Raw genomic sequence first — 21,801 nt, forward strand, 5'->3', positions numbered from 1 at the left:
TTCGTGCAGCGCGAGATGCGCAGTTTTAAAGTCACACGTGTCTCTCAGTACAGTGCGAGGTGCGCAGTTTTAAAGTCACACGTCTCTCTCAGTGCAGCGTGAGGTGTGCAGCTTTAAAGTCAGACGTGTATCCCCGTGGATGCGTCTCTCCGTGCAGCACAAGTTGCGCAGTTTTAAAGTCAGACGTGTCGCTCGGTGCATGCGTCTATCCATGCAGCGCGAGGTGCGCAGTTTTAAAGTCAGACGTGTTTTGCATGCATCTCTTCAAGCTGCGCAGTTTTAAAGTTTAAAAGGGAGAGGTGTTTAAATGACAAAATTGAAGATTATAGTAAAACCCAATTTGTGGCGTTTGCACTTTGCAAAGTACATATTAGGCTAAATACCCTGATTTGGTGGTTTATTTAGTTCAGAGGTGGGTAACGAAGTACATTTACGGGCAGTCGTGGCCTAATGGTTAGAGTCGGACTCGTGACCAGAAGGTTGCCGGTTCGATTCCCAGGGCCGGTGGGTAACGACTGAGGTGCCCTTGAGCAAGGCACCTTACCCCTACTTGCTCCCCGGGCGCTGCAGTGATAGCTGCCCACTGCTCCGGGTGTACGTGTGGTCACCACTTGCTGTGCGTGTGTTCACTACTCTCTGGATGGGTTAAATGCAGAGGTCACATTTCAGGTATGGGTCACCATATCTGACTAATAGGTCACTTTCACTTTCACTTTACTTGAGTACTGTACTGAAGTACACTTTTTGAGTATTTGTACTTAAGTATTACTTTTTCTGTTTACTTTTTACTGTACTTCACTACATTTGAATGACAAATATCTCACTTTTCATCGCACAAAAAATGATTTCCTTGGCCGACCCTCCCCTCGCTCCCACCTTTGGGAGAGACTATTGTCAGTTGCTTCTAATATGACACACATGAATCAACTCACCAGGTGTGTTAATTATGGAGACATTCACAACATTTTGGGAGAAGGCTAATGAGTTCAGTTGTGTATACTTTTCCCATATCTGATTTACTTATCCTAAGCAAAAGATGTAATTACATTTATATCCGATTAATCGATCAATAAAAAAATAATCGTCCAAATAATCGATTATCAAAATAATCGTTAGTTGCAGCCCTAGTATAGTCATTTAAAGGTTACATACATTTTGCAGCTCCAGACAAATTTGATTTGGTGGCTCTTTTGGTCGCAAAGGTTGCCGACCCCTGCACTAACTATCACAGACAACTTTCTGCACTTTTACATTTTCAAATAAACATTATTTAGTATGTTTAATAATCCATTTGAATTGTGGGGACCGAAGTAAGTGTGTGAGACTTTTACAATCATTGCGAGTACATTTAGACCCCACAATGCATAAAAACAAGTACACACACGCACACTGAACTCACAGCAGTTGACCTCGTCTTCTTGTTGGTTGCAGTCAGGAAAACCATCACAGATCATGTTGTGTCGGATACAGGTTTTGTCTCCGGGACATTCCCATAAGCCTCGCTCCACACACCCTACACACACACACACACACACACACACACACACACACACACACACACACATGCACACCTGTTCATGAACATTCAATTCAATTTATTTATATAGCGCTTTTCACAATGTGCATTGTTCCAAAGCAGCCTTACAGGAGCATATAAGAAAAACAGAAAAACACAAGAGAGGTAAAACACAGCACAGTGCATGCTGTTTATAGACCAAGCGAGATCATTCTAATAAATAATATCTAATAAATAAATAAATGCAGTCTCCCCTGCTGTGGCGAGGAACCCAAACTCCAGAAAAAAAATGACTTTCCCTTTTTCAGGACACTTTGTTTGTTTATTCGTCTTTACAGACACAAACGTTCTTCACTCACCGCATGCGTCTTCATCGCTGTCATCATCACAGTCTGTGTGTCCATCACAACGTTTGGATGAGAGGACACATCTTCCAGAACCACATTTAAAGTGACTGGGAGAGCACTCTGAAACAAACAAACAGTTTAAACCTACGAAACCTCACAGCAGACAAAAAGTCCAGTCAACATCATGTGATGGCAGTCGGTATAAATAAATGTTTCTAAACAAATCTGTCAAAATATTCAGTGACTCACTAAAGCACAGACGGTTGTAATATTGCCATTTTAAGGAATTCAAAAAGAGCGTAACATACTTTAAGGTTATCTCTGAGAGCCAAGGAGAGTTATCTCTGAGAGAGATAATTTTAATAAATAGTATACGTAGGCTTGATTTGTATTTTCATTTTCTTTCACTGTAATATTTCCTGGAAGATTCAGTTGAGTTGAAATGTCTAATATTGTTCATTGTCTGCTTTGTGAGTGTACATATTATATACATATTAATTTACTAAGAGATAGAGGACTTTTATTTTGAAAAGGCTTTCACTTTTTCACTTTCACAAGCCCAGGAGAGAAAAAGGAAGTGAGGTGAAGAGAGAGACATGTGCTCAGGTCTGAGAGAGGAACACAAAGGAAAGTTCTGGAGGATTACCTGAATGGATCCTGTGTCCAGATAGAGTTGGTTCTCGTGGCTTGAATTAAGTGGATGTACTACTGACCCAAACGTTCAAGAGAACAAGTTGACTGTGCTCTTTGTGGATTACCTGATGGAATACCTTACCTATGGACATTGATTCCACATGGACATTCTTTCAGTATCCGGACTCTCAGATAAGGCTGCATGTTTGTTTGTAGTTGTTATGCGTTTTATTTATGCTCTACCATTTGTGTTGGAAATTATGAATGTTAATTATTTAAATACACTCTTCACTTATGACAAGGTCATCCTGAGTTTCTGAACTTTATTGTAGATTTTGGTCTAGAAGAATATTAGATCAGATTTGTTACAGATGGTGGCCCGTACGGGGATCGAACCCGCAACCTTGGCGTTATCAGCAGCACCACCACTGTTACGAGTTGCTTTGGGAGTCGGTGGCAAAGAAGTGGAGGCCATAATAGACACTGGTTCGACTTTCACGTTAATACAAAGACAGCTGTGGGAAGCACTGGCCAAGCCAGGAGGGCAAATGCAAAAACACTCCAGCAGAACATTCCTGTTAGCGGATGGGAAGGCTCAAAATCTGAGGGCAGAGTTCCGGTAACTTATGAGTGGCATGGACTGGTACACCTATGTGATGGCAGATAAACAGCTTGTTTTTCCCTTCATATTAGGCCTAGACTTTCTAAGTAAAATTGGTGTACGACTAAATATGGGAGAACACAGTTATGAGTTGAATGTTAATGGTAGAATTAAGATCTTTCCATTTCTTCGCCAGCCTCTAGGGGAGCAGTTATGGAATCAGCAACAGGAACGTGTGGTTACTCTGTACATCGCCTTACCCATCGACTCTGAGGTACCTGAGAAACCAACTGCAGAGAAACCATCATTACGAGATTTGATATTACAAAATCATCCAGAAGTACAACGAGTCTTGCATGCATGGCCTTTAGTTTGTTCTGATAAACTGGGGAAGACAAATCTGACCACTCACCAGATCGTGACAACAGACGAGGTGCCCGTAAGGTGTAAAGCCTACAGAGTCTCTCCTTTGAAGAAGGATGTTATTAGAGCAGAGATTAAAAGAATGTTACGAGATGGGATCATTGAACCATCGCAATCATCTTGGGCTTTCCCAGTAGTCCTTTCCCAGTAGTCCTTGTCCCAAAGCCTGACCAAAGCCTACGCTTCTGTATTGACTACAGATGATTAAATATGAAAACCCCCCAGGATGCTTACCCTATGCCCATCATTCATGACATCTTAAGAGTCTATGCATGGAGCAAAATACTTCAGCACAGTGGACTTGAAATCTGGGTATTGGCAAGTTGAGATGGAGATGAATAGTCGGGAAAAGACTGCTTTCACCACCCCATTTGGCTTATACCACTTTAAAACCATGCCGTTTGGTCTGAAGAACGCAGGAGCAACTTTCCAACGTCTCATGGAGATGGTTCTGTGTGATCTACGAGGGAGAATATGTTTTGTGTACATTGATGACATTATTGTCTATTCACCTTCTAAACAGCAACATCTGCAAGATCTTGAAGCTGTCTTTGATAGACTTCAGAGAGCCAACTTGACCATGAATTTGAAGAAATGTAATTTCCTCAAGAATGAGTTGAGGTTCCTCGGCCATGTAGTCTCAGGAAAAGGGGTGGAAGTAGACCCAGAGAAGACGGCTGCAATAACTAACTACCCCATTCCACATGATATCCATTCATTACAGAGATTTATAGGACTGATAGGGTGGTACCATAAATTTATTCCACATTTTGCTGAGCTTGCAGCTTCCTTGTATCAGTTACAGCGAAAAGGTGTCAGTTGGAAATGGACTGAAGAGTGTCAGCAGAGCGTGGAGAGGCTGAAGATGGCCCTGCAAGAAGCTCCTGTGCTGGCCCAACCAGACCTGCTTTATCGCTTTGATGTACAAACCGATGCTAGCTCTGTAGAACTTGGAGCTGTCCTTACCCAAAGGATTGGTAATGAAGAGCGTGTGATTGCGTATGCTTCTAGAAGTCTGCGGGGGGCGGAATTAGATTATTCCACATCGGAGAAGGAATGTCTGGCTGTTGGAAAAGTGGCATCATTACCTAGAGGGTGTGCCTTTTGTAGTATATACTGACCATGCAGCACTGATGTGGGCCTTCAATTCCCCAAAGACTACATCCACACTCACTCGGTGGACATTGAGGTTACAACGGTTCCAATTCCATGTTCAATACAGGAAAGGCAGAATGAATGTGGTACCAGATGCCCTATCCAGGTCTGTTGAAGATCAAGCAGTAGTAGCCGCATGTTTAGCAAAGACTTCTACATGGAATTTAAAATACCAACTTGGTATGGCTTTTTCAATGGGAAGTGGGGACCTGACAAGAGCTGAGATGATAGAGCTGGACAAAGAAGGACGCGGTCTCTTGACATGTCTTCACCACAAAATTTCAAATGCTATTAGATTATTAATGATAATCTTAAACTATAATTTATTTTATTATTTAGTTTATTTATTTTATTTAGCCTTGTTGTGCAAGTTCTCTGGAGCTTGTGCAGAGGCAGCAGCTTTTGCCAGAGGGGAACTGGAATCCCCTGGTTGGGCCTGGGTTCTCCTGAGGTTTTTTTTCTCGATTAGAGTTTTGGGTTCCTCGCCACCGTTTGCATACTGTTTTTGCACTATCTGCCTGACCGGGGGGGCTGCTTTAGAATCTTAAAGTTTTACTTAATTAATATTGCATATAGGAATTTATTATCTGTTATATTTGACCTGTGCTTCTCTCTCCTTTATCCTAAATGTGTGCTCTCACTGAGCGTGTGTGTGTGTGCGTACTTGTCTGTGTACGTACGTGTGTGTGTGTGTGTGTTGTGTGTGTGTGCGTGCGCATCCGTGTGTGTGTGTGTCTCTGTGTCTGTGTGTGTTGGTGCGTGTGCGTGTTGTGTGTGTGGAGTGTTTTGTGTGTGGGTGTCTGTCTTCTGTGTTTCAACCTTTTCTTGTTTTTGCAGGTACAACTTTGATTGTTTTGCTTGTAGTCAATGTGTCTCATGTGCAGCTGCTTTGTAACAATGAAAATTGTAAAAGCGCTATATAAATAAAGTTGAGTTGAGTTGAGTTGAGTATGCATATACAGTTAGGGCCATAAATATTTGGACAGAGGCACATTTTTTGTTATTTTAGCTGTGTATCAATATGTTTTCGAGTTACAGTTTTATAATAGATATTGTCTTAAAGTGCACACTCTCAGCTTTATTTAGAGTGTATTCGCATCCAGATTAGCTGAAGGATTTAGGAATTACAGCTCTTTAATATGAAGCGCCCCCCTTTTTCAAGGGACCAAAAGTAATTGGACAGTTGAATAAAAAGATGTTTTATTCACAGGTATGGGCTTTTCCTTAAATAATTTGGTCATAAATGAAGCATGTTAAAGGTCTAGAGTTGATTCTACATGTGGTGTTTGCATTTGGAAGCTGTTGCTGTGAACCCACATCATGGGGTTCAGGGAGATCGCCATGCAAGTGAAACAGACCATAGTTAGATTTCAAAAACACTACAAATCCGTCAAAAAGATGCCAGGAACATTAAGAGCGGCCAAATCAACAATTTGGTACATTCTAAGAAAAAAACAACACACCGCTGAGCTCAGTAACAAAACAATCCTGGGCGTCCATATGAGATCAGAGTGGTGGATGATGACATTATCCTCTCCATGATGAAGAAAAACACCTTCACAACGTCCAGACAAGTGAAGAACACTCTCCAAGAGGTAAATATGTCAATGTTTGTCAATCAAAACAATAAAAAGAATACAAGGAAAAAATAGAGAGGGTTCACAACAAGGTGCAAAAGCCTCAAGAATAGTATGGGTAGATTAGACTTCTGAAATAGCCGAACAAGCTCTAGAAAGCATTTTTTTGGAGAGATCAAATTAATTTCAGCCTGCATAAGACTAAAAAGAATAAAAGATATGGAGAAGGCTTGGAATATCTCATGATATGAGCATACAACATCTTCAGTAAAATAGTGTTCAGGCAGTGTGATTCCATTTCCATGCATGACGTCCTCAGGCACTGGGTCACTGGTGTTTTTTTGGTGATGTAACAGAAGACAGAAGCATCCGGATTAATTCTTCACTTGTCTGGAAATTGTGAAGACGTTTTTCTTTATCATGGAGAGGATAATGTCAGATTAGATTCAATTTGTTACAAATTTGTCAGTCTGGAGCGCAGCAAACACACACACACATCAACCAATTAAATGCAAAAAAATGGACCTTCACAAAATGAGAGGTTTTTTGTCACATATCATTTTTGGGGGGTTTATTAAAAGAATGTAAACAGGTTGTGTGATGGCACATCTGCACGTATAAACAACAGACAGTACACAAAGTGTTCTCTTAGCCGCACAACACATTAACCCACACTAATCTGACTGTCATAACGCATCTTACACCAAACTGTGAACATTTGCACTGGCTTCACTTTTTCACATCCGGCACTACAGCACACTTCACGTCTACTTTAGTATTCTAATAGTTGTTTTTAGATGATATAGATGAAATAGATTCATGTTGGTTTGTTTACGCACTAACCGTTCACGTCCGGGTCAGGCATTAAACACGTGCTGTTCGCTTGTCCTTCCTCTGGAAACTGAGCACAGTCTGTATCCTCAGGCCACTGCAATCCCACGATTCCTAGCACAGACTCACAGCGCTCCTTTGAATTCCTACAGAGAGATCTGAAACACACATGGCCATGTCATCTGCCGCACAACACACTACACACACACATAGGGCTGTGACGTGGCCGTGACAATCGCACCACCGCGGTAGTAAAGTGCCTTGACGGTGGTGAGCTGCCACCGGCGGTAGTGCACATCACTGTGACAAATATAAGTGTAATAAAAATGATAGTTGCGATCAGGATTGCTATTTGGAGCCTTTCAGTTGTAGATGGTTTCATTTAAAATATTTGACATTAACAAAGAAATTATTGCCATACGTTTCCGTTAGCCTGCACGGCTAAACCCAGGTTATTCTGCGGCTTCTGCAATGGATCTTGTTGTGAAATGAATAGATACATAAAATCAAAACTAGCCATGACCCGCTTGCTTGGTGTCAGAGTGCGCGCAGGTTTTGCCGCGGTTGCGGAGAGACATCTATTCGTTTGCGCTCTTGTGCACATCTTCTGAACGCACATTTATTGCAGCTGTGAACGTTTTAATCTGGACAATGTCAACATGTACGTTTTCCACCAACGAGTCGGAAAAAGTAACGTTTTTATGGCAATCTGAACAGGAAAGCCAAGGTAGGTTTCAACAGTTTGTTTCAAATGGAATTGTTAAGGACTGTAAGGGTTAATACGCGACTGACTGAAGTTGTCACTGCAACAAGAGCTTTTTATTTCATATTTAACTTTCTTATTTCATTTAAGTTTTCATTATTTACTGATGTTTATTTAAATGTTTTATATGCTGTAGTGTGCCGTTTCACTGATGGATTTGCACATTAAACATGGACAGATGTTTCATCCTCATTTATTTCAGATATCATATTTCAATTTCAAGTATTTAAATAAGGTCTATATTTCTCTTCCACTCGTCATGTGGTTGCTACACGCAAATATAATAATATAAATATTATTTATATAAATAACATAGGGATGGGCATTTTTCAATAATTTCATATTCGAATATTTGAGCTCATAAAAAGAATATTGGTTTATTTAAATTAAGTTAATAATGACGTAATTTGTTACGTTTTAATTTAGTCACAATTTCACATCAAGCTTATAATTATCATTAAATATTCATAATGCATTAATATTATATTCTGTATATCATTTTTTATGTTGAAAAAATAGAAAAATACATAAAAACAGCAAAAAAATACATAAAAACTGCAGAAAACGGACTTAACAAAACGAACAAAAGGCAACTTATATTGACAGTCTGTGATATATGGTTATCTTGTTTTTTTTGTTTGACATGTTCTTGATAAGAAAAACAAGCATATAGGTCTATTTTACTCTGGTGAAAGTCTGTTCAACAAGCCGATGGTTAACAAGCCAACAGCGGAGAAAACGCGCTGCTCTTCTCTAACTCCCGGAAACAAAACCCAGATCTGACAAGAATATCTGGCTTTATTGTTTATAATGTTGATAATAAATAAAGTAAATGGGCTTGATATCTCATGCCCACCGTTAAGATCCTAAAAAATCCCCCGCAACAAAGACGGAGCCATAGTGCTTGATTCCCTGATTACATGACCGTCATCTTTATATAACTATTGTTTTCTTTGTCGTTCACGGTCAGTGTCTGTCTTGTTTAGCTTTGCATTGGATTTGCATCAATAAATAAGGTAGGCCTATTTATTTCAACTAAGGTAAGGAATTACAGCGCGTTTTAAAACAAACAAAAAAAGCATCCGTGCAAATTTATTTACAGGCTGTAACTTGAAGGCGACGACCCTATTTGAACTTCTAGAAGGAAAATTCTTGCTTTTAGGTATGTAAAAATGTGCCAGTCTTATGTTAAGGCCAAATTCATTAACATTTGTTGCAGTGAAATGTACATTTTCATGTTTCAAGTTGTTGAAATTAGCATTACTTAATATATTTTTAACGAACGAATATGAATTTACTAAGAACAACCGCTGCAAACAAGTAATGGTAATAAATGAATTATTGTTAATCATTTAATATTACATTGATATTTTTATACCTAATGTAATGTTAACGAATTCTGTGGCTCACCAGTTTTGAAACATTTTAATATGGTGATGTGAGCCGAGCATAAAACGCGATCCGGGCATCCAGTGTGTAAACTTAAAATATTTAAACGATCTTGCAATCTGAGTGAACAAAGATTTAGGAACACATACAAATGATTTTTTATATTTTCTGTACATTAAAAAATCATTACAGAAGAAGTGAAGAAGCGTTAAATAAGACCTGACTCTAAGGTCTTCTGTAACGGTAACTTAACCTTGTGGTGACGCAGTTTTATTCTTATGAAAAATAGGAATATTCAAATAGTATTTTTAATATTCGAATAGTTATTGCGGATCGAATATTCGTGCACATCCCTAAAATAATATATATTTCCCAGCCACCGCTGTTTATTTGTCCATTACCACCGCGGTGGTAAAAAACTGCCACCGTCACAGCCCTACACACACACTCTGCACGTACACACACTGACCTGCAGGGCGGCACTCTCTGCTGCGTCAGAGGGTCACACATGGGCACTAGAACAGTACACGCAAAGAACATGAGATACTTGTAGCAGTTTGTCTGAACCAGAGCAGGAAAGAGAGAAGACTCCCAGCTCACTGATGTCTCCTTCTGCGACTGATGACCCAGAAAGTTTGGAAACTTGGTAAAGTTGTAGGGCAGATTCATACAGATCTCCAAAGAGATTGGCTCACATCCACCTGCCGAAAACACACACACACACACACACACACACACACACATACACGTGTACACAGGAAACAGCACAAGCTCTCATAGCTGACCGTCTGTGAACATTTGATCTGTTTTCACTAACCCTTCACACATGCTGCTGAATATAAAACACTGCAGGGTCAGGGGTCAATGGGTAATTACAGTCGCTGTTTCACTCACTGCAGTTACTGCCTGTGTTGCGAAGATCACAGGAAGTGTTTCCATGACAACTGGTCAAGCAGGAGGTTGAAATACAGCTGGGCTGACCAGGAGAACACAAACCCTGAGCTGAGACACAAAGACAGACAGACAGACATCATTCAAAACTTTTTTGATCTGTGTGTGTGTGTTCATGTTTGTATATCCCGGTGGGGACCTAAACCTGAATGCACACCAACACATGGGGACTCGTGTCACCGTGGGGACCAAAATTGAGGTCCTCATGGGCACAAAAGCTTATAAATTGTACAGAACAATATTTTTTTTAAATCTAAAAATGCAAAAAGTGTTCTATGATCTTTAGGTTTAGGGGTTGGGTTAGGGATAGGGGATAAAACATACAGTTTGTACAGTATACAACTCATTACGCCTATGGACTGTCCCCACGGAGATGGTAAACCAGACATGTGTGCGTGTGTGTGCACTCACTTTGTTGTTTCGTGCAGTTGTCTTCATCACTGCCGTCTCTACAGTCATCCTCACCATCACAGCGAAATGCACTAGGGATACACTGGCCACTCCTGCACTCCACTAAACCCTGAGACTTACACGCTACACACACACACACACACACACACGGTTACAACAGTGCCAACAGTTTGTGTGTGTGTAGAATGTAGACCTGCAGTGTGTGTGGAGTAGAGTGTGTAGAAATGATTCAGAATGCAGCAGCACGAGTTGTCTTTCAGAAGCTCACAACACAGAGCACAGCTCTCTTCATCTCTCTTTACTGGCTGCAAACTGATGCTCATGTCAAATCATTAATGTTCACATTCAAAACAGTCACTGGCTCTGCACCGGCATACCTTCACTCCATTTTACACATTTAAACTTGTTCAGAAACCTGCGGTCATCACAGAAGGCCACGGAACCTCTCTCTAGCTCATTCTCATATTCACTGCTCTTTTCTGGTAAAATGATCTATTAAATTCAGACCAGTAAGCCGCATCTCTCACAGTATTTAAAAAAACTTGAGTGGCGTGTAGACCTGCAGTGTGTGTGTGTGTGTGTGTGTGATTTGTAGTGTCTCACAGCAGTTCAACTCATCACTTTTGTCCAGGCAGTCGTAGTCGCCGTCACAGAGCCATTCTGTAGGAACACAGCGTCCTTCACCACAGCGATGCTCTTTAACGGAGTCACACACTACAACAGAATAAACACAAGACTTCAATCAATCAAATTATGACATTACAGCACTGCCAGTGCAGTTGTTTCATGGGAATACAGTAGTGTTTGTTGTACTTCATGTAAGGTGGTTACACACAGGCACATGAGGAGGAATATGGTGAGGTTTCAAGGAATCACCAATTTTAGTAATGAATGGTGTTAGGATGTTAACTCCTCCTTTAACAGAAACATGTGCTTATAAATAATCAAGTGTTAGGTATGAACACAGATGTCTCTCTCATTCTCTTCATCATTGAAACTCACCACAGTTCTGCTCATCGCTGAGATCACCACAGTCATCATATCCATCACACAGAAGCTCAGGCGAGACACAGCGGCCTGTCGAACATAAATACTGACTGTCTGCACACGCTGCAGGAGAGAGAGAGAGAGAGAGATAGAGAGACTCTTCCCACTGTATACTGTATAGATATATTATGAAAGTGCAGCACTTACTACTCCAGTCCAGTACATACTTCGCAGCACACTAAACACATTTAGATCGTAGTGCTGCATTCGACACTGTAGACCATTGGTCATCAACCCTGTTCCTGCAGATCGACCGTCCTGCAGACTGCAGCTCCAACCCTGCACACCTGTCTGTAATTATCAAGCAAACCTGAACACCTTGATTAGATAGTTCAGGTGTGTTTGATTGGGTTAGAGCTGAAATCTTCAGGACGGTCGATCTCCAGGAGCGGGGTTGGTGACCACTGCTGTAGACCATGCCACACTTTTAGATCGACTGCAAAATTATACTGGTTTTCAGGGACAGGCATCAAAATGGTTCAGATCATACCTATCTGACTGTTTTCATTTTGTTCATATAAATGGGGAATCATCAGATCTAATGCCAGTGAAATATGGATTACCACAGGGATCTGTTTTAGGGCCCTTGCTATTTTCAATATACATGCTGCCTCTTGGCAATAGTATTCGAAATCATGGGATTAGCTTCCACTGCTATGCAGACGATACTCAGTTATATATTTCATCAAGACCAGATGAAACCTCTAATTTATCCAAACTGGCAGAATGCGTACAAGACAGAAAACACTGGATGACCAGTAACTTCCTTCTTTCAAAGTCAGATAAGACTAAGAGATACTACTCATAGGACCTAAGAGCTGTCAGCAGAATGCTATGGAGTACAACATGCAAACAGAAGGATGTAATATCACCTCAGCCAATACAGTGAAAGATTTGGGCATTATATTAGACAGCAATCTGTCTTTTAAAAACCACATCTCGCATGACACAAAGACAGCCTTCTTCCACCTTAGAAACATCGGCAAGCTGCGGAACATATTATCTGTATCTGATGCAGAAAAGCTTGTTCGTGCATTTATGATGTCTAGATCAGATTATTGCAATGCTCTGCTAGATGGTTGTTCTGCATCCACCATAAATAGGCTAAAATAGTGCAAAATGCACTCGTCACGCAAATTTGACCAAATAATCCCTATTTTTGCATCTTTACACTGGTTACCAGTGAAATTCCGTGTTGATTCCAAAATACTGCTACTCACTTCTAAAGCCTTTAACAGTTGAGCTTGAGCATATTTAAGAGAACCTCTAATACCCTACAATCCATCACGCTCCTTAAGATCGCAAAACTCCGGACTTTTAATAGTTCCTAGGATTGCAAAATCCACCAAAGGAGGCAGAGCTTTTTCCTATCTAGGACCTAAACCGTGGAACAGCCTTCCTGACATGGTTCGGGGCTCAGACACTCTCTCCCAATATAAATCTAGACTACAGACACATCTCATCAGCCTAGCATACACATACACATTTCATCCTGTAACTTTGCATCAAGTTATAGATAATTATTCTCTGCCTAATAAGCTATGAACAGGAGCTACGCTAATTATTCTCTATTTGCTTTTGTTTTCACCTCGGGATGCTCATTCCGAGGAAACTAGTGATAGTCTAGCTCCAGTCTGGATCGCATGTGAAAAGATGACACTGGCCCCTGATGCCAGCTCCAGACAATAAAATGATTCCTAATTTTTTATTTAATTTTTTTTTTAATTTGTTTGTGTTTTATATTGTTTCCTTGTGTAAAGCTGCTTTGCAGTAGTGTAAACTGTGAAAAGCGCTATACAAATAAACGTTAATTGAATTAAACTTACTGCAGTCGCTCTCATCGCTCCAGTCGTCACAGTCATTGTGTCCGTTGCACACTAGTTTCCGGGGGACACAGATTCCAGTCGCACACAAGAAGTTATCACTTCCTCCACAAACGGCTTAAGAGAAAATCAAGTTTAAAATGAAGAATAATGGGGAAAGTAATCTTCTGTCAGTAGTTGTGCGTGTGTGAGACTCACTAGTAGGGCTGCAACAACTAATCGATAAAATCGATAATAATCAAAAATGAAATTCATTATCAACGAATTTCATTATCGATTAGTTGGTCTGTGACGTCACTTGCGAGCTGCGCAGTTATAAATCAAGCGCGTCTTCTTCCCTTTTAAAATGACCGTTTTAGATGCGTCTCTCCGTGCAGCATGAGCTGCGCAGTTTTAAAGTCAGACGCGTCTCTTCGTGCAGTGCAAGATGCGCAGTTTTAAAGTCACACGTGTCTCTCCGTGCAGCGCGAGCAGAGCCGATTCTTCCTATAGGCAAACTATGCAAGTTGAGTAGGGCCCCTGCACCACCAGTGGGCCTCATTGAGTACCGAATCAAAAACACTATAGTGTAAACAAGACGCAGATTCAACTTTCTGTCTTCGGAGTGTTCTGTTACAAACTTTACAGGAATCATTTGGAAATTTCCTTTTTAACACTTAATTTATTTAATTACTGTGACATACTCGGACATCATGCAGTGCGCGCAGGTGATGACATGCACATAATGTGATGATGCATCTTACATATGGCCAGTGTTGGGTGTAACTAGTTACCAAGTAATTAGTTACTGTAATTTAATTACTTTTCCCTTGAAAAAGTAAAGTAAAGGATTACTCTTATTTTTCTGTAATTTAATTACAGTTACTTCTGAAGTAATTAAACTAAATACTGTGTTTAATATATGTGTGTGCAATAGTAGAATTGACATAAAAATTCGAAGTCTAACTTTAGAATCCGTGTGTTGGAGCCATTATTGTTTATTTTCTTTATTTTCTTTAAGGACGCTAGAGGGCGTTCAAGTAATTTCTTTGATTGCATAAATTACGTGATGAAGCACAGGTGTGCAGGTATGGAAGATCAAACAAACTTTTGACCAAGCATGCAGCCTTGATATGGTGATAATGGCTGTAATATTGCTGTTTTTGAATATTGATTAAGAAGTTTAAGTTAAATTTTTTCCTCCTTTATGTTTTGCCTGCAAATATGCGGACAATAAATCAGTCAACCTTTTAAAATGTATGCTTGGACATTGGACTCATTTTCATTCACTACAGAAGCAAGCGTCAAACAAGGCTTTAATTCCATAACGCGCAACTACAATAAGTCAAAAGTTTGACCAAAGAAGCTTTGTATGGACATCGATCGCTTTCTTGATGAGTGGTTTGAGGACTATTTGCCTTTGTATCAATATCGATGACTGCTGCGGATACCCTGATTATACTGGACGACTATTGAAAAAGTCAATTAATCTGGGGTCGGAGGATGCTGATTCACTACTGTTTCCATGTGGATCACTCTTTTGAAGTGGATTAATCTTTCCATGTGGATTACCGTTTCTATCTGGATTATTGTTTCGGTGGATAGCGGACATCTTTCCATGTGGATTACCGTTTCTATCTGGATTATTGTTTCGGTGGATAGCGGACAAAGTACGCAAGTAAACCGCAAGGATGGACGCCAGGCGTTCAGCATTGAGGATATCACCGGAACTGAGGTATGAAAGCGCTTTCACTTAAACTCAAAGAAGGGACAAAAAAGACAGTGTGCACACACAACAAACAACACAAATCCAATGCGCATTGGTGGTAAGAAACTGTGAAGAAAGGAGCTCCTTGTTGTTTTTGAAATGCTTATCTGCAGTTTTTACAAAGTTTGTTTGCCATGTTCACATGTTTGATGTTTATGGTGATAAGTGTGCAATGAGTGTTTAAAGGTTTAAAAATGGCGGATACAAATGAGTTTGAGTCTCAAAATGGAGTAAGTGAAGATGTAGAACTGTCTGTTTGTAAACGAGAGATTAAGATGACTGAAAAAGGGGTTAAAGGCAAAACTCGAAAGTTTACAAAGCAAAGAAAATCGAAATTCGACAAAGCATCCCAATGTAAAAGGACAATTCAAGAATGTATGGAAAATAAGGGATACGAAAATGAAGTCAAAGGAATTTTTGAAAAGTTTGAAATATAATGTCAAGAAGCAAAGGAAGCACACGAGGCTGTTATGGTTTTATTGCCTGATGAAGAGAAAGACAGACAGGAAACATGGTTCAAAGCAAATTTTATATGGGTTACAGAATTTAGTGCTGCTGTAAACAAGTGGTTTGGTAAATTACAAGAGGAATATGATGATGCTGATGTTGCTGCTGCTAGTGAAGTTCAACCCAATGATAGCATTTCAAATATTGAAACAAGGGCCAGCAGTCGCAATTCAAGTAGAAAAGGTAGTCTTCACAGTTCATGTTCCTACAAATCTAATTCCTCTGTGCATCTTTTGCGCATACAGATGGAGGCAGAAAGAGCTGCTCTGGTTGCCTAATCTGAAGCTTTAAGAGCTAAGCACAGTATTGAGCAACAGTTAGAAATGCTACAAAAACGTAAGGAACAGATTAATATTGATGGGAAAATTGCAGCATCGAATGCAAAGTTATCTGTGCTCAAGGCCTTTGACCATCAAGGAACGGACTATGTTACAAAAGACGGAATGGAATCTTATGTCAACAAACATGGAAACTCGGCAACAGCATCTCTGTATCCAGATCAAGTAGAGACACAGTCAAAAATCGCTTTGCCTAGAGCTATGGATGTTTCCTTACAACCTACACCATCTCACCATGTACAACAACATACATCTTCAAGATCTAGAATAACTGCTTCGGCAGGTGACATAGATTTTGACACCAAAAATGTGCTTAACAGACAACAGGAAATAACAGAGCTGTTAATTCAACAACAAAAATCTCAACATTTGCCCCCACGTGAAATACCAGTGTTTAAAGGAGATCCCTTGCAATTCAGTTTGTTTACAAAGGCTTTTCAACATTGTGTTGAGGAAAAAACAAATAAGGGAGACTGCTTATATTTTTTGGAAAGATACACAAGAGGGTGGCCTAGAGAAATTGTTCGAAGCTGTATGAATATGGCACCTGAACGAGGTTACGATACAGCTAAAGCTATGCTTAAACAACAGTTCGGAGAAGATTATCTTGTCTCTGCCGCATATATTGAGAAGGTGTTTGCATGGCTTATTATCAAGCATGAAGATATCACTGTTCTTCAAGAATATGCACTCTTTCTACGTGGATGCTGCAATGCGATGGCAGATTTACAGTACATGCAAGAGCTAGACATGCCATCAAATATGAAAGCAGTGATTCTGAAACTTCCATTTAAGCTCAGAGAAAAATGGAGAACAACTGCATGTGATATTTTGGAAAAACAGAAACGAAGAGCCAACTTTTGTGATATTGTCGCATTCATTGAATACCAGGTTAAAATAATTTCAGATCCAATATTTGTGTCTATTTTAAATGCAGATGCAAGAACAACTGGTAAACTAAAGGATGTCTACAAGGGAAAGCCACAATCCCAGTTTAAAGGAAATTTTCAAGGTGATAGCTTCGCTACCAATGTTACCAACATCGACAAACCCTTTTTTGCATATGACGCCAAAAGGACTAACGCAGAAATTCCAGTTAGTCAACTTAAAGGTAACTCAACTACCTGTTTATTCTGTTCACAACGACATTCTTTGGAGCTATGTAAAGAGTTTGAGAAGAAGAAACATAGAGATAAAGTCAACTTCATAAAGGAAAAGGCTGTCTATTTTGGTTGCTTACATGTTGGGCACAGGAGCAAAGAGTGCAAGAGGCGCCTGACTTGCAAAGTATGCAAACAGCGACATCCCAGTGTTCTTCACATTTATCCCAAAGAGTTCAAAGTTGACAAAGCCTTTATCACAAACAATGAACAGAACGTAGAATCAACAATCAATAACACGCTTGTATCCACACAAGCCCGTGGTCATACAGGGGCCGGGGTTAGCAGCAGTGTCTTACCCATCCTTCCAGTACAGGTTAAGTCTGCAGTGGGTAACAAAATCATTCAGACCTACGCGTTTCTAGACACAGGTAGTACCTCTACCTTTTGTTCAGAAAGTTTGATGAGAAAGCTACATCTGAACGGAAGAAAGACCAAAATCTGTTTACTTATCATGAGTCCCAAAATTACAGTTTCTAGCTATGTTGTTAACAACTTGGAAATCTCAAGTCTTGCAGGTAAAGATTTTCATAAGTTACCAGAAGTTTACACTCAGAAACAAATGCCAGTAAGCCTAGCTAATATTGTCAAACAGGAGGACCTAGCTAAATGGCCATATCTTGATGGTATTCACATCCCGCATATTCAAGCTGAAGTAGAGCTGTTGATAGGAACCAACGCCTCAAAGTTACTTGAACCATGGGAAGTAGTAAATAGCCAGGGAAATGGGCCCTATGCTATACGTACCCTATTGGGGTGGGTCATAAATGGTTCTCTAGGTAGCTATCAAAATAACCAACATGCGCTTAACGTAAACAGGATCTCTGTTGAAACCTTGGAGTTGCTATTGGAAAGGCAATACCAACATGACTTCAATGAAAAGGTGTCAGAGGACAAAGAAGAAATGTCCCAAGAGGATACAAAGTTCATGGAGACTGTAGAGAAGTCTGCGAGCTTCAAAGAAGGACATTACAGTTTGAAGTTACCCTTTAGAGGGAAGGATGTTACTATGCCAAACAATCTTAACATTGCGAAACAGCGTCTTCTTGGGATAAAGAGAAAGTTTGAAAAGAATGCAGAATTTCACCAAGAGTATACAGATTTTATCAATGATATGCTTACCCAAGGTTATGCTGAGAGGGTGCCGGAGCATCAATTGGAGCGATGTAATGGAAAGATTTGGTACATTCCACATCACGGTGTGTACCACGCTCGTAAAGGCAACTTAAGAGTGGTTTTTGACTGCGGAGCAGAATTCCATGGCACATCTTTGAACAGCAAACTACTACAAGGTCCTAACCTTACTAACGCACTAATTGGAGTTCTTCTGAGGTTCAGACAAGACCCTATTGCTTTCATGACTGACATTAAAGCAATGTTTTACCAGGTCAGAGTGGCTGATGAAGACAAAGACTTTCTCCGGTTCCTGTGGTGGCCGGGTGGAGATATTAGGCAAGATGCTGTGTTTTACCGATTTACCGAATGACTGTTCACCTATTCGGAGCGGTCTCATCTCCTAGTTGTGCATGTTTCGCTCTGAGGAGAACTGCTAGGGACAATCAGCACTGCTTTAATGAAGAGGTAATTGACACTGTATACAAGAATTTCTACATGGATGATTGCCTAAAAAGCTTACGTACAGAGTATGAAGCAATCCAGATGATTAAGGACCTGACTGCTGACAACCCGGATCGAGACCAATTACCAGTGGAAAGAGCCTTAGGACTTCAATGGTGTGTACAGACTGACACATTCAATTTCAAGACTCTGCGCAAAGAAAGAATGCCAACTAGGCGCGGCATTTTGTCAGTGGTCAGTTCAGTGTATGATCCTTTAGGATATATAGCACCATTGACACTTCCAGTCAAACTAATCCTCCAAGAATTATGCAGAACAAATCATGACTGGGATGAAGAGATTCCCAAAATTCTTGAACAAAGATGGATTAAATGGATTGCTGATTTGGATCAGTTAAACAACTTCAGTGTCAATAGATGCATGAAACCATGTGATTTCGGACAGCAGGTTAGTGCTCAACTACACCACTTTTCCGATGCCAGTAAAATCGGATATTGGTCAGTAACCTACTTAAGGCTACAGAATTGTAACAATACTGTACACATATCCTTTCTGCTTGGCAAAGCTAGGGTGGCGCCCCTCAAAGCAGTTACCATTCCTCGTTTAGAGCTGACAGCTGCAGTTCTAGCCGTTCGAATTGATAAAATGCTTAAAGAACAACTTCAGCTCCCGTTGGAAAATTCTTGTTTCTGGACAGACAGTACTTCGGTTCTAAAGTATATAAACAACGAAAACAAGAGATTCCGAACCTTCGTGGCAAACAGAGTTTCTACAATTAGAGAAGCTTCCGATGTAACTCAGTGGAGGTATATTCATACTTCACAAAACCCTGCAGACGATGCATCCAGGGGAATGTCTGTACACCAACTCCTAACCAAGAATAGATGGTTAAATGGACCAGAGTTCCTAAAGGGACCAGTTTCAGAGTGGTCAAAAGACAACATTGATTTAAACATTGTTGATGAGGATGCAGAACTAAAGTGCGAGCTTCTAGCAAATGTGGTAAATATTGAGAACATCGACAATGCAACACATAGACTGATCAATTACTTCTCTGATTGGAAAAGACTCAGGACAGCAGTTGCCTGGATGTTAAGATTAAAGAAAGTTCTGCTTGAAAGAAGTCACCAAAGAAAGCAACTGATGCTTACCGTAAATGATTCCAATGTGCTGGAACAGAGGCTGCAACAAACCAAATCTTCATTTAGCGGACAGTGCTTGTCTACAGATGATCTTTTGGAGGCGGAAAAGGCAGTTATGCAGTTCTGTCAGTGGGAAAAGTTCAGCGAGGAAATTTCTTTACTGACCTCTGGAAAATCTGAAACCAAAAAGAACAGTCCGATACACAAATTAAGCCCCATTATAGCAGACGGATTGCTGAGAATTGGTGGGAGATTACGCAAAGCCGCCATGCCTAAAGACCGTAAATACCCTGCGATTTTATCCAAAGATCAGCATGTTTCCAAGCTAATCCTCAAACATATTCATAAACAGAGTGGCCATAGTGGAAGGAACTACATGCTCTCTGTATTAAGAGGAAAATATTGGATTACTCATGTTAATGCAACAGCCAGAAAGGTTCTTTCAAGCTGTAGCTTTTGTAAACGGCACAAAGGCAAGCTGGGTGAGCAAAAAATGGCAGATTTACCCACAGAACGAATAACTGCAGATCTACCCGTATTTTCTAATGTAGGTGTAGATTACTTCGGCCCATTTGACGTAAAAAGAGGTCGCTCTTATGTGAAACGCTATGGCGTAATTTTTACATGTTTGGCCAGTTTCTTGCATAAATGCTTTGTGACGATTTATATGCAGAAGAGGACAAGTATGTAATTTGATGTCTGACAATGGAACAAACTTTACTGGCACAGAAAAGGAATTGAGAAAAGCCCTTTCAGAGCTAAATCAAAATAAGATCACAAAGTTCTTAGCACACGAAGGAATAAAATGGAGTTTTAATCCTCCTGCAGCCTCGCATCAAGGTGGTGCATGGGAGTGCCTTATACGAATAGTAAGAAGAGTGTTGTCCTCTGTTTTGAATCAGCAAACACTAGATGATGAAGGATTGCACACTGTCCTGTGTGAAGCTGAGGCAATTCTCAACGATAGACCCATAACCAAAATGTCTGAAGATCCAAATGATCTGTAAGCACTCACTCCCAATCACCTTCTTACCATGAAGAGAAACCTTGTTTATCCCCCTGGGTTCTTTGAAAAATCAGATCAATATGCTAGAAGGAGATGGAAACAAGTGCAATACATCTCCGATCTATTCTGGAAAAGATGGATAAGGGAATATTTACCTTTGTTACAAGAAAGACATAAATGGACCAAAGAGAAACGTAATCTCGTGCCAGGTGACATTGTTTTTATTGTAGATTTTACAGCTCCACGTAATTCGTGGTTACTCTGAAAAGTGCTAGAGACTTTCCCAGATAAAAGGGGTATAGTTAGATCAGCACTAATTCTAACCAAAACTAGCACAATAGTGAGACCAATAACAAAACTTTGTCTTTTATTAGAAATGTAAAATGACAATAATTTATGTTTAATGAATTGTTCAATGGCTCCATGTTTAAATATGTAAATTAAATTGTTTTTGCCTTACGTTATTAACAATTAGGGGCCGGTATGTTGGAGCCATTATTGTTTATTTTCTTTAAGGACACTAGAGGGCGTTCAAGTAATTTCTTTGATTGCATAAATTACGTGATGAAGCACAGGTGTGCAGGTATGGAAGGTCAAACAAACTTTTGACCGTGCATGCAGCCTTGATATGGTGGTAATGGCTGTAATATTGCTGTTTTTGAATATTGATTAAGAAGTTTAAGTTACATTTTTTCCTCCTTTATGTTTTGCCTGCAAATATGCGGACAATAAATCAGTCAACCTTTTAAAATGTATGCTTGGACGTTGGACTCTTTTTCATTCACTACAGAAGCACGTGTCAAACAAGGCTTTAATTCCATAATGCGCCACTACACCGTGCTTTAATGTATAATTC

At 40.1% G+C, this 21,801-nt stretch overlaps 1 protein-coding gene across 6 annotated transcripts in view; it reads right to left on the reverse strand.

Annotated features, from left to right (window-relative positions):
* The window catches only part of corin (corin, serine peptidase), a 64,209-nt gene that overhangs the window by 25,945 nt on the left and 16,463 nt on the right, over nt 1-21,801 (reverse strand). For 3 of the 6 annotated variants that reach the window (XM_057319420.1, XM_057319419.1, XM_057319423.1), the window contains 9 exons: nt 13,471-13,584; nt 11,600-11,707; nt 11,201-11,311; nt 10,598-10,720; nt 10,130-10,237; nt 9,705-9,936; nt 7,096-7,241; nt 1,876-1,983; nt 1,400-1,513 (listed from right to left, as the gene is read on the reverse strand). In XM_057319420.1, the coding sequence (XP_057175403.1) occupies nt 1,400-1,513; nt 1,876-1,983; nt 7,096-7,241; nt 9,705-9,936; nt 10,130-10,237; nt 10,598-10,720; nt 11,201-11,311; nt 11,600-11,707; nt 13,471-13,584 (1,164 nt within the window). The remainder of the gene's footprint in view (nt 1-1,399; nt 1,514-1,875; nt 1,984-7,095; nt 7,242-9,704; nt 9,937-10,129; nt 10,238-10,597; nt 10,721-11,200; nt 11,312-11,599; nt 11,708-13,470; nt 13,585-21,801) is intronic. The other 3 variants (XM_057319422.1, XM_057319424.1, XM_057319425.1) reach the window with 2 other exon arrangements.

The sequence above is a fragment of the Triplophysa rosa genome, linkage group LG21 (genome assembly GCF_024868665.1).
Source record: "Triplophysa rosa linkage group LG21, Trosa_1v2, whole genome shotgun sequence".
Taxonomy (NCBI): domain Eukaryota; kingdom Metazoa; phylum Chordata; class Actinopteri; order Cypriniformes; family Nemacheilidae; genus Triplophysa; species Triplophysa rosa.